Source organism: Peromyscus eremicus, chromosome 23 (genome assembly GCF_949786415.1).
Source record: "Peromyscus eremicus chromosome 23, PerEre_H2_v1, whole genome shotgun sequence".
Classification (NCBI taxonomy): domain Eukaryota; kingdom Metazoa; phylum Chordata; class Mammalia; order Rodentia; family Cricetidae; genus Peromyscus; species Peromyscus eremicus.
The window spans coordinates 42,806,105-42,819,486 of record NC_081438.1 but is presented as its reverse complement, the minus strand read 5'-3'; the positions used below and the strand labels follow the sequence as shown (position 1 = coordinate 42,819,486).

Sequence of the window (13,382 nt, the reverse complement as noted above, 5' to 3'; positions counted from 1 at the left end):
GAGGGCAGTCACAGAGTACCAAGGACACCGTGGGGTGGTATTAGCCACGTCTTTTTTTTCTTCCTTCCTTTCTTCATATGTATGTGCATGTACATGGATGCTCACATGCATGTGGAGGCTGGAGGCCAACCTTGGATACTGCTCAGGAGTCCATATTATTTTTGAGACAGGGCATCATGAACTTGCAATTAGTTGAGGGTCAGTGAGCCTTTAGGATCTGCCTTGTCCCTACCTCCCTGTTGCTGGAATTGTAAGCACGTGTCAGCATTCAGCATGGCTACTTTTCTTTCTTTTTCTCTTTCTTTCTTTCTTTTTTCTTTTTCACAGAGTCTCACTGTATAGCCCTGGCTAGCCTGGAACTCGCTATGTAGTCTAGGCTGGCCTCAAACTCATAGAAATCCATCTGCTTCTGCCTCCTGAGTGCTGGGGTTAAATGCCTTGGTATAACTAGTTTTTAATGTGGATTCTGGGGATTATATTCAAGGACTTTATAAATAAAACCATCTCTCCTCCTTCCTTCCTTCTTTTTTATTAAAAAATAATTCTTATATTTCTTCTTCTCCTTCTCCTCCTTATATTTTGGTTTTTCAAGACATGGTTTCTCTGTGTAGCCTTGGCTGTCCTGGAACTCACTCTGTAGGTCAGCTGGCTTCAAATTCAGAAATCCACCTGCCTCTGCCTCCCAAGGGCTGGGATTAAAGGTGTGTGCCACAATACCCAGAATAATTCATATTTTAAATATTTCATTTTGTTTGTATTCTAGGTGTTTTGCTTGCATGTATGTCTGAGCACCATTTTGTGCTTGGTGTCCAAAGATCAGAAGAGGGAATCCATTTCCCTGAAACTGGAGTTACAAATAGCCGTGAGTCACCATGTAGATATTGGGAATTGAACCCAGGTCTTCTGAAAGAGCAACTAGCTAGGCTTTTAACCACTAAGCCATATCTCCAGCCTCCTTTCCTCTATTACTTTTTGAAATGGGGATTGAATTTAGGGACCTGTGCATTCTTGGTGAGTGCTCTACCACTGACAGCTCTAGCCCTTTATTTTAAAACAGGATCTGGTTGCAAGGCCCAGGCTGGCCTCAACCTCTTGGCTCTCCTGCTATAGCTCTCCATGTGCTGGGGTGCTAGGACCTTTAGGACACCTTTGACAGCTTTATAGACTCTGGATAGATGGAGGGACTGAGATGGTCCCTCCTAGGGCTAGGCAGTTATTAAAAACAGGAAAGACCCACATGCCTGTGAGTGAACTTTCATATGCAAATCAACCAATCCAGCGCCCACACCCTAACCACTTCCTCCATCAAGCTTTTACACTCTGCTCACCATCCATCTGCTTATATCACCCCAGGGTTGAATACCCAGCATATCCAGGTACAGACCTCTAGCCAGAGCTAACTGAAATGCTTCAAGTCAGTGAATCGTGTGCTTGCCTGCCCTGCTTCACCCACTCTTGCCCATGGAAACCAACACAAAGGTTCTAGCCAGCATTTTTCCTCACACTCTAGTCTGCCTCCTGACTGACAGGTTGTTTCCTCTCCTTTTGGGAACTGTAAGTAATAAAGTACCTTTTTTTGTGGCCAGTGTCTCCTGATCTGTTGGATTCACTTTATTCCTGAGTAATGGTATGAGCCCAGGGTTGTGGCTCCCAGGGTTGTGGCTCAGTAGTAGAGCCCCTGCCTAGAATACCTCAGTGAGGGGCTGTGGGCATAATTCTGTGGTATAGCATTCCCCTAGAACCCCCCCAGTGAGGGTCTGGGAATACGGCTCAGTAGAGCTCTTGCCTAGAATCCCCCAGTGAGGGGATTCTACAAACAGACAGAAAACTCAAAGATTCCCTCTCCCTGAAACAAAACAAAACAAGACCTCTAAGACAGGGTCTGCTGGGAGCTTTAACCTCTTCCTTCAAAAATGGCTTTGTAAATGGCAGCCAGATTCATTTGACATTTTGAAATGTAGGTTTCTTCTTCTGGATGAGGGAACCAATTTATCCATCTCAGATTGGAAGGATGAAAAAGAAACCCTTCTTTAAGCATCTTGTGGTAGCTGTAACTCTGTGTAGCCCAGGTCCAGCTTTGAATGTGAAGGTTCCTGGGAATCCAGGAACCAGCTTTTCTCCTCCTGACTCACCGGTTCTGCTCTTCAAGCTTGGCCAGCAGCTCTAGTTCATCTGGGCTGAGGTTCTCGGAGTCGGAGGTTGGGGAGCAGGTGGGTGCTGACAGCGCCTCCTGAGATGAGGAGTCGGGGCTCAGAGTGGGGCTCGCCATGGTGGGCAGGCTCATCAGCCGGGAGGGTAAGCCAGGTTACAGCTCTGTCTGAGGTTGGAGATATATGTAGTTAGCACTGGGTGGGTGCCCACCTTGGACAGTTAGCTCTGGGCCAGCAGAGTCTGCCTGCTCACCCTGAGAACACTCCATCATCCCAGACTTCCTGCTTCTGGTCCACTCCCAGTTGTACCGTAGACTCAATGTGCTGCAACCTATCCAAGAGCCAAAGCTCAGATCCAGCAGCAGGGCCTGGGCCAGAGGCTTCCTGTCACTGGAGGTCCCAAAGATCCTATGTGAAACTTCAGGGGTACAGAAGCCTCTGTTCTGGTGACCTTTCCTGACTGTGTTCTGTACTCTGCAGTGGCTTGCCCTGGGAGCCTCATGGTGGCATCTGACTTGCCCTGTCTCATCAAGAAGAGTGTGCTGCTGGCTCAGATGAAGCAGTTACTCACCATTGTTAATTGTCTGGTGCTGTCAATGGCTGGAACAATAATGTCTCCTTGGCTGGGAAGCCAAGGCCACTTCAAAGTGCCAGGAACCAGTGCCCTAAGTGGATACACAGTGGAGCTGAAGGTTCAGAGGGAGCATCCTGATCTCAGTCTCCACATGCCAGGGCTTCTTTCCTACTTTTCCTGGGGTCATCAGCTTAGCCTTCTGGGGGCTTTTGAGGACAATGCCTTTTTTAAAAAATTATTTCTGTCTGTCTGGTGATAAAAACCAAATGCTCAGGATTGGGAAACAGCTCAGTCTGTAAAGTGCTTGCCACATTAGCATGAGGACCTGAGTGAGTTAGATCCCCAAACCCATGTAAAAAATGCTGGTGTGGTGGTGTGTGCTTTAATCTCAATGCTAGGGAGAGAGAAGCAGAAAGGTTCTTGGGGTGCACTGACCAGCCAGCCTAGCTAAATTGGTGAATTTCAGACCATTGAGAGACCCTGTCTTTAAAAAAAAAAAAAAAAAAAAAAAAAGGTGATGACCTGAGTGTTGGCTCAGTGCTCTTCCAGAGGACCAAGTTTGGTTCCCAGCACCCACAACAGAGATAAGCAGAGCGGACAGCTAAAGAACAACAGCTGCGGTGTCCTCGGCCTCCATGTGCACACTCACATCTGTGCAACTCTACACACATACAAAACAGCAGAAGAAGCTGTAGACTCATAGAAAGCCATTGTTTGAGACCTGACTCTCTGTCAATAACCTGTGTGATTTTAGGCTAGTCACTGAGCTTCTCTGGTCTGTAGAAACTAGGATCCATTAAGACCAGTCTCAAAGGGTGACTGTGAATCAAGCATGTGATATATAGCATATGACATGTTTGTCTGTCAGTGTTGGCTGCTATTATATATCCTGGACCATGGCGGGAGGTCTTGCTGAGAGCTGGAGTTCCTAGGGTCTGCTATGGCATGAAGGAGATTGGAGGCAAAGTTGGCATTTCCCTGGTGGGGAGCATTTCTGGGCCAGAAAATGCATTGGAATGGTCTGAGGAATGGCTTAGTGGATAAAACACATATCAATGAAGGCATGCATTTGGATGCCTACAATCTACCTAAAGCTAACATGGTAGCACATACACTTTTGTAATCTTAGCCCTCCTTATCCATCCTGAGATGGGAGGTAAACACAAGAGAATCCCTAGAAACTTGTAGGCCAGCTAGCTTGGAGTACACAGTGGCCACCAACAGGAGACTCTGATATCCAAGGTTTTCCTTAAGACCTCCAAATGCACAACATGGTTACATGTGCACTTGTACTCACACACATGAACATGTACACACACACACACACACAAATACACGGAGAGATATAGATGACACACAGATTAAAAATAAAAAAAAAAAAGGAAAAGGCTCTAGGAGGGAAGGCAGAGGCTGGGGAACATGTTCCTCCTATCTAGCTCCTCTTGGTGAGGCCAGCCACTATGCAGGGTCTGAGAACATGGAGAATCCTGGGGCTGTAGAGACAGGAAGAAATCTCTGCTCCAGTTTGATTACATAGTATGGTACCTTCATACCTGCCCACATCCTTCTGTGCTCTATCCCAGAAGTCTGCTTTGTGTTCCTGAACCCAACCTGACCCAGTTCTGACTCGGTCACAGAAAGGGCCTCACATGGTCCCTGTAGATGGGACATCTGATTCCTCAGGCAGTGGGGAACAGAGACAATATGGAGAAGAACACTGCTCACCCATCTGCACTGAGCACCTCTCTATAGTCCCCAATCAACTCTAGGGATCCCAGGCCAGCTGGATTTCATCCTGGTCATGAGCTTAGCTCTGGACCTCTCTCCACTGATGTTCTATTATGAGTGGGGCTTGGAGTCTCACAGCTCTCATTTCATCTTATGAGGATCGCAGAATTCTTCCTCCTCAGGAACCTGGCTCCCTACAGGACCAGGGATCCAGGTTCTATCTCCAGCCTCAAGTGCTCCCCAACTCTATTTGGGAGCAGAGCACTCTGGATTTTGGTTTTTATTTTTTCCTTTCTCTCTGTCTGTCTGTCTCTGTCTCTGTGTCTCTCTCTCTGTATATATTTGCATGTGGAGGCCTGAGGTTGATATCAGGAGTCATCCTTGATCACACTTCCATCTTATTCATTGAGGCAGGGTCTGTCAATCAAACCCAGAGCTCATGAGCTGGAAGTACAGGCAGACTACCACCACTGGGCATTTACATGGGTTCTGGCGATTGGAACACATTGCTAAAACTTGCATAGCAGGTACTTTAATCCCTCCCCAGTCCAGGGTTATAGGTTTCTGTGAGTGCTGGGCTGGCTGGTGATCACCTGTCCTAAAGGTTTTCAAGCAGTTGTAAACTGCTAAACTAGGAGTTAATAATTTCTGAGGGAGAGACAGAGGGGGCTGCTACAGGACCTCCAGCAGTGTCAAAGTCTGTGGCTAGACAGAGTTGTTACCACAAAGTGCTGAGGCAGGATGATCTTTCTAGGCAGGGCCAGCCTCAGAATTGGCAGAACATACAAGAGGCAGTAGAGGAGGTGGAGGCAGGATGAGGGGTCCAGAACTACTGCTGGATTTGGGGAGCACTGAGAGCTCAGGGCAAGTGCACCTATGAATAACCAGGTAGCCTGGGACTACACAGTGTCTGAGAACAGAGAGGGCCCAGCCTCAGAGTGCGCTTCACCCTTGCACTTACAGGCAGCCAGGGCTACATACAGAGAAACTCTGTCTTAAAAAACCAAATGGGTGTGTGTGTGTGTGTGTGTGTATTCTGTATACGAATGTTTACTGCTTGTATGTAAGTGTACCACATGTGTGCCTGGTGCCCATGAAGGCCAGAAGAAGGCATTGGATCTTCTTGAACTGGAGTTAAGGATGGCTGTGAGCCACTACATGGGTGCTGGGAATAGAACCTGATCCTCTGCAAGAGCAGCCAGTGCTCTTAACCATGGAGTCATCTCTCCAGCCCTACTCTCAGGGTTTAAACCAGCTAATACATGTGAAACGCTCATCTCTTGCTTTTTCTTTCTACCAGGGCTAGCCAAGATTGCCAGCTGGCCCTCAACAGCTCCATCATTCCCCAGATCCTGCACAATACTCAGTGGCCTTCACACTAAGGCAGGAGTCACCCTTGATCTTCCTAGTAAGAAACAATCACCCAAAATGTCTATGATAGATCCAGATAAATGCTTGGAATGGGAAGACAGCCAGAGTTTCTCAAAGTAAAGAGCTACAGTAGGATCCAACACTTTCCCCACTAGAGGTCTACCCAAGACAGCTGAAGTATCCACCCATACAAGAGTACATATGAGTGAGTGTTCATAGCAGCACTGCTCACAGTAGCTACACAGTACAAATGATGTAAGTATCCATCAATAGATGAATGCTTCAGCAAAACATATACTAGAATATTACTCAGCCTTTTTATAAAGGAATGATATAACATGAGTGAACCTTAAAAACCTTATGTTCAGTGAGAGAAACCAGTTACAAGTTGTTGGTTTCCACTTACATGAAATATGCAGATTAGATGAATCTATAGTGTCAAGAAATGGATTAGTGCTTTCCAGGGCAGAGACAGAGAGGAAATAGGATGACTGCCTAGAGGGTAAGGGGTGTCTAGAATTAGATAATGGTGATGGCGGTACAACACTGTGCAAGTGATAAACTTTAGGTGGATGACTTTTATTACATGAATCACACCTCAATCAAAAAGATGAAGGATAAGTTAGGCTGCAAAGGAACTATGCACAGAAGATGGGGCAGGGCCTGGTGGTGCAGGCCTGTAATCACAGCTGTTCAGGAGCCTAGTATAGGGAGACCACAAGTTCAAGGCCAGACTGGGTTGGAGAGTGAGATCAAGACAACGTAGTGAGACCCTGTCCCAAAAAATAAAATGAGTTGGTAAACCATGCATGATGGCCCATGCCTATCATCACAGCACCTGGGTGTCTGAGGCAGAGGATTACAAGTTCAAGATTGCTATTGGCTACACAATGAGTTCTAGGTCAGCCTGGGAAATATATCTTGTCTCAAAATTAAAAAATAAAATAAAAAAAGTAGGAATGTAGATCACTTGCCTAGCATGCATGAGGCCCTGTATTGAAAAAGAAAACAACAAAAAACCCAAAAGACAGAAAATAAAGGGAGAGGGCTGGAACACCATGAGGAGTAGAACAATTCTGCAGTAACCAGAGCCTTTTCTTTTAGGGCCTGTGGGCTAGGGTGGGATTTTAGAAAGGGTCTTTTGGCCTGCTATGTGCAGTTGAATCTAACACATTATTTCTTCCCCCTTCCCTCTCTATTCTTTGTTTTTTTGTTTAGAGGCATCATCACCATGCCCAATTTCATGTGGTGCTGCGGTCAGAGCCCAGGGCCTGGAGCATGCTGGATGAGCAATCTGCTACTTGAGCTGCAGCCCTGCTCCTGGCTGAGAATTCCCTTTTCTTCCCCAATTAAAACATTTAATTAATTAATTAGTGGTGTGTATGTGTGTGTGTCACAGCATGTATGTGGATGACCAAGGACCATTTGTGAGAGTCAGTTGTGTGCTCGCACCACGTGCATCCCTGGGATCGAACTCAGGCTGTCAGGTTTGCTGGTAAATGCCTTTACCTACGGAGCCATTTCTCCAGCTTTGAGCATTCTTTTTTCATTTTTTTAGATTGATTTTATGAGTATGAGTGTTTGGCCTGGATGTATGTATGTGCACCTGCTGCCCTTGGATGTCAGAAGAGGATGTTTTACTCTCTCTGAAACTGGAGTTAAAGATGGCTGTAAACCATCAAGTGAGTGCTGGGAACTGAACTCTGAAAGAGCAACAAATGCTCTTAACCTCTGAACCATCTCTTTAGCTCCACCTTAAGCATGCTTATTATAAAATCTGTCAACCTTGTTCTACCATCCTGAATTTTTTCCTCTGAAAATACTCCCCAACCCCAGTTCAATATACATATTCTTCTCATATATGTGTGTGTGCATGCACAGGATGGAGGAGCACATTCATATGCAATAGGATTCATGCAGAGGTTGATGTCAGGTATCTTCCTCAGTTGCTCACATTATAGATAGAGGCAGGAATTCTCACTTAGATCCAGAGTTCATCTACATTGCTAGCCTATCTAGACAGCTGGGATTACAGGTGGTCCAGAACACCCATCAAGCATTTAGGTGGGTACAAGGGATCTGACCTCCAGTCCTCACACTTACATATCACATGCCTTAACCACTGGGCTGTCTTCTTAGCCCCCAACACACATTCTCTGGCAATGGCTTCTGTCCTTGCCTGCTCTATAAGTTTGTGAATGATGGGAGGACAAAGCAATATCTTTCTGCTCTAAGTCCTTAACGTACTATTAACATTTGGCAGGTACTCAGTAAACATCTGTTGAGTGAATGAAGACAAAAATTCCCATGTGGTTTAGTTAGGTGATCAGGGTCAGCAGCAACAGTAACCTCACAAGGATATCACATGCCCTTGACAGGAGGTGATGGGGAGGGGTGCTTCAATTCTGTGGTTTTTCTCCACTGAAGTCATTGTCTTACTCTACCATGAGACAAACACCACCCAGGTCCTGATGAAGGGATACTGCATGAAATATCAACGAGGCCTCTTGTCTGTCAAGGTCATCAAAAACAAGGGCATTACCAGGAAATGCCATAGCCCATAGGAGCTGAAGGAGATGTGATAACTAAGGACAGAACATGGAAATTAGAGGTAGGTGGGGAGATGGATCAAAGGGTAAAGTATTTGCTGCGCAAGCATGAGGACCTGACTTTGAATCCCCAGAACCCTTGTAAAGCTGGACAAGTAGTGCCCGTCTGTAATCCTAGCAATCCAATGGCAACACAGGATGTAGAGACATGAGAATCCACAGAAGCTCTTGGGTCCAGCTAGCGTAATAGCAAGAGACCATGTTGTAGCAGAAATCTTAGATGGTCTTATTAATAAAATCAAACCTGAGGCCAGGTATTGGGGTGAACGCTGGAAGGTCAGAGAGACAGAACAAGCCACAGCTAACCTCACCTGGCCAACTTCTCTGCTGGTCTTGTTTCCTCAGACTGGATGCCTCTGAGTCCTCATATCCGAATGGTTCTCAGCTGAACTGCTGCTAGAAGCCTGGAAGCTTAACCAGCCAAATGCTTCTAGTTTCTGGTCCTCATGCCTTATATACCTTTCTGCTTTCTACCACCACTCCCTGGGATTAAAGGCTGGCTTTCTGGGATTAAAGGCATGTGTCACTATGCCTGGCCGTTTCCAATGTGGCCTTGAACTCATAGAGATCCAGAGGGATTTCTACCTCTGGAGTGCTAGGATTAAAGGTGTGAGTGCCACCATTTTCTAGCCTTTGTATCTAGTGGCTGTTCTGTCTCTGACTCCAGGTAAGTTTAACACAATACCACACCATGTCTCAAACAAGATGGAAGTTGTGGTCAGATGTTGGAGGCTGTCATTGACTTCCACATGCACAAAGTGGTATGTACCTGCATGCCTGAACACATACATCATACAGTCATACACATACATTGATCCAATAAACAAAAAAAGTATATTAACAAATAAGGGTGTTGGGCTGGAGAGACTGCTCAGCAGTTAGGTGCTTTTGCTGCTCTTCCAGAGGACCTGAGTTAGGGTTCTAGTATCCAGGTCAGTCAGCTTTCAGCAGCCTGGACTCCAGCTCTATAGGAGCCGATGTCCTGCAAATATCCACATGCACATGCACACAAATTCAAACACAGACACTGAATAAAAAATAATAAAAATAAATCTTTAGGAACTGGAAGGATGGCTCAGTAGTTAATAACATGTATTGCTCTTGTAGAGGACATGTGCTCACATACACATTTGCACACAAAATAAATAAATAAAAATGTAACAAGGCCACTCTTGGCCACATAATGAATTCAAATCCAGCCTAGGCTACAAGAGACCTTGTCTCAAAACAAAAACAAAAACAAAAAAACACCCCAAATTATAAATATAAAAATAAGTTATACACACAATATGTGTGTGTGTGTGTGTGTGTGTGTGTGAATAAACTTTTATTTGTGGTGCTTGTGATCAAAGAGGATTTAATGCATGCTAGACAAGTGATCTACTACTGAACTATATCCCCAGCCCCCAAAATTCTTTTCAAAAAAGATTGTGCACAAGGTTAGTTAGAAAAGCAAAGGACTACTATGCCATGTGAGCAGTGCCACACTGAGTAGAGGGTCAGTGGTTGGTACCCCAATTCTGTCATAGAGGGTTTGAATTTTGTTTTCTCACTCTAGAATCTTTGCCCTAAGCTTATCCATGATGCTTCCACCCTCTCTACATTTTTATTTTAAAAACAATATAAATATGAGCCAGGGATGTGGCTCAATTGGTAGTGTGCTTGCCTAGCATATATGAAGTCCTGGGATCCACTCCTAGCACCACATAAAACCAGGTGTGTGGGCTAGAAGGGTGGCTCAGTGGTTAAGAGTACTTGCTGCTTAACCATGAGGACCCGAGTTCAGATGCCAGCACCCAGTGTTGTAAGGGTCAGAGATAGGAAGATTGCTGGGATTTGCTAGATGCTAAAATATGAGCTCCAGGTTCAGGGAGAGATCCTGCCTCAAAGGAATAAGGCAGAGAGTGATAGAAGAGAAGCCCCTGATGCCCTTCTCTGGTCTCTGTGAACACGTACAGGCGTGTGCACTCGCACAAACATCCCTCCTCCACAAAGTCAGGCATGGTGGTGCATGCTTGTCACTTCAGCACTCAGAATGTACAGGCAGGAAGACAGGAGTTCAAGGCTGGTTTCAGCTACACTGGGAGTTTGAGGCTAACATGAGACCCTCTCCTGTCTCAAAACAACAACAACAAGAACAAAAACAAACCAAAAAAAAATTCCCGAAACAAAAACAAAGCTGGGCATAGTGGTGCACGCCTTTAATCCCAGCACTCAGGAGGCAGAGACAGGCAAATCTCTGAGTTTGAGGTCAGCCGGGTCTACAGAGTGAGTTTTAGAATGGCCAAGGCTACACAGAGAAACCATCTTGAAAAACAAAACAAAAAGACCCAGAGAGAAATGATATATGCAAAATACTGAGTGCAGCTAGCATTTGGTAAATCACAGTCACTGTTTTTCAGCACAGTGAGCCAGGGAGCCTATGCAGGTATCTTCTAGAGAGTACATGACATTACAAACAGGAATAAAGACCCCACATTTTTGGTTTTGTCTCATGTCTGATCCTCTCCCTCCCATGATCACTGGGAACATAGATTCAGTTCAGGATCCAAAGCTTTGAAAGGTGCCTACTGACCCCAATTTTCCTAAACTGGCTAGCAGAACATCACTGCTGTGGCTGTCCACAAGTCCTGGGGCAATGGTCTGGCTGGGTTCCAGGTTCTTTTGTTTGGCAAAAGGTAGGCCACATAGTCCCTGGGACAAGAACAGCATTGGGGATTGCTCTTTTCATCCCCATTTTCAGCTCTATGTATGTATGTATGTATGTATGTATTTATTTATTTATCTATCTATCTATTTATTTATTTATTTAGAGATAGATCACATGTAGCCCACGCTGGTCTCAAACTTGACATATAGATAAGGATGACCTTGGACTCTAGATCCTCTGCTTCCACTTATTGAATGCTGGGATGACAGATGTAGACCACACTGTTGGTTAGTTTTAAATGTCAGCTTGCTGTAACCTAGAATCACTAGGGAAGAGTGTCTCAATTTTGGGAACTCTTTTTTTTTTTTTTTTTTTTTTTTGAGACAGGGTTTATCTGTGTAGCCCTGGCTGTCCTGTAGTTCACTCTATAAATCAGATGGCCTCAAACTTGCAGAGACCTACCTGCCTCTGTCTCCCAAAGGCCTGTGCCCCCCTCCCCCCACCTGTGGGACTGTCTTGATTGTTAATTGATACAGCTCACTGTGGGTGACATTATTCCCTATGCTGGGCCCTGGAATATATGAGAGTGAGAAATCTTGCTAAGCAAAAGTCAAGCAAGTAGGAGCATGGGTACAGTCTTTACTTTTCGTTCTTTTTTTTGTTTTGTTTTGTTTTTTTGAGACAGAGTTTCTCTGTGTAGCTTTTTGCGTCTTTTCTGGAACTCATTCTGTAGCCCAGGCTGGCCTCGAACTCACAGAGATCTGCCTGCCTCTGCCTCCCGAGTACTGGGATTAAAGGTGTGCACCACCACTGCCCAGCTACTCTTCCATTCTTGATAGTGACTAACCACCTAAGCTCCTGCCTTGACTTCCTGATAGACTGTAATCTGGAATTGTAAGCTAAAATAAACCTTCCTCTCTTAAGTTATTTTTGGTCAGGGTATTTTTAAAAAATGCATTTTATTGCCAGATGGTGGTGGCACAGCACTCGGGAGGCAGAGGCAGGAGAATCTCTGAGTTTGAGGCTAGCTTGGTCAACAGAGTGAGTACCAGGATGGCCAAGGCTACAAAGAGAAATCCTATTTTGAAACTCCCATCCTCCAATTATTTTTTAAAATTTATTTTGGATTTTGAGGACAGGGTTTCCTTGTATAGACCTGGCTGTCCTGGGACTAGCTTGGTAGACATCCAGGCTAGCCTCAAACTCAGAGATCTTACCTGCCTTTGGCTTCTAAGTGCTGGGATTAAAGGCCTGTGCTACCATGTCCAATGAAATTCATTTTATTTTTAGTTATGTGTACTCGTGTCTCTGTGTGGGTATATGTATGTGAATGCTGGTACCCCTGGAGGCCAGAAGAGGAGTCAGATCCCCAGAGCTGGAGTTACAAGCATTGTTGCCCCCCCCCCCCCCGCAAACATGGGTGCTGGGAATTGAACTTGGTTCCTATGCAGAACAGCAGGTACTCTTAACTGCTGAGCCATCTTTCAAACTTCTGGCCATGATACTTTATCTCACCAAGAGAAATGAAAGTAGAAAAGCCACTAAGCCTGTTTTTTTTTTTTTTTTTTTTTTTTTTTTTTTTTTTTTTTTTTTTTTTTTATAATGCTGGGGATTGAATCCAGGGCTTTGTGCACGCCAAGTAAGCACTTTACCAATGGCACTACATGCCGTCAGTTTTAGTCATTTCTTCAAGATGTTCTGCAAGTTTCCACATTCTTGGAGTATGGAGAGTTATTCTAGATCTCTTGGCTTACAGTTGAGACCTTAGAGCCAGCAATATGAATTTAAATCCCTTTTATACTCCCTTTGTGATCCAGGGTACCATGCAATTTCAATCTGTAAACAGGGCTAATGATAGTACCTGAATCTCTCTCTCTCTCTCCTTTATTTTTCCCTTCCTTTCTCCCTCCTCTCCCCTCTGTATTATTGCCACTCCCACTTCTGTTCTGTGTTTAGGATCAACAGTGGCCTATATTTATTCCCTGCTGAATGGATAGTTCCTTGAGGGTAGGGCTGTCAAGGCCACTGTGGGGTCCCCAATGTCCAGTGCAAACTGCCCCTTATATGGTGATGCTCTTTAAGGACTAAACACTGCAAACTTATAATCACTGTTATTGGTAATAACAGCAGCAGTAGCAGCAACACACCTTCAGGTGAAAACCTGAAGGGTGGACTATTATGACCTTCAGATTCTCATCTGACCTAAAAAGAGTAAGTTTATGTTCTTCATGTATCTTTTTCTGCCACTGTAACAGGTTCATTTGGGAGCAACTTTCTTCATATTCTCTATTTTAATGTCC

At 45.0% G+C, this 13,382-nt stretch overlaps 1 protein-coding gene across 6 annotated transcripts in view; it reads right to left on the bottom strand.

The window, feature by feature from the left end:
• Evi5l (ecotropic viral integration site 5 like) overlaps positions 1-13,382 on the bottom strand; it is a 43,399-nt gene that overhangs the window by 23,420 nt on the left and 6,597 nt on the right. For all 6 annotated transcript variants that reach the window (XM_059249675.1, XM_059249679.1, XM_059249677.1 and 3 more), the window contains one exon: positions 2,133-2,317. In XM_059249675.1, coding sequence (XP_059105658.1) covers positions 2,133-2,284 — 152 coding nt within the window. In that variant the 5' untranslated portion in view covers positions 2,285-2,317. The remainder of the gene's footprint in view (positions 1-2,132; positions 2,318-13,382) is intronic.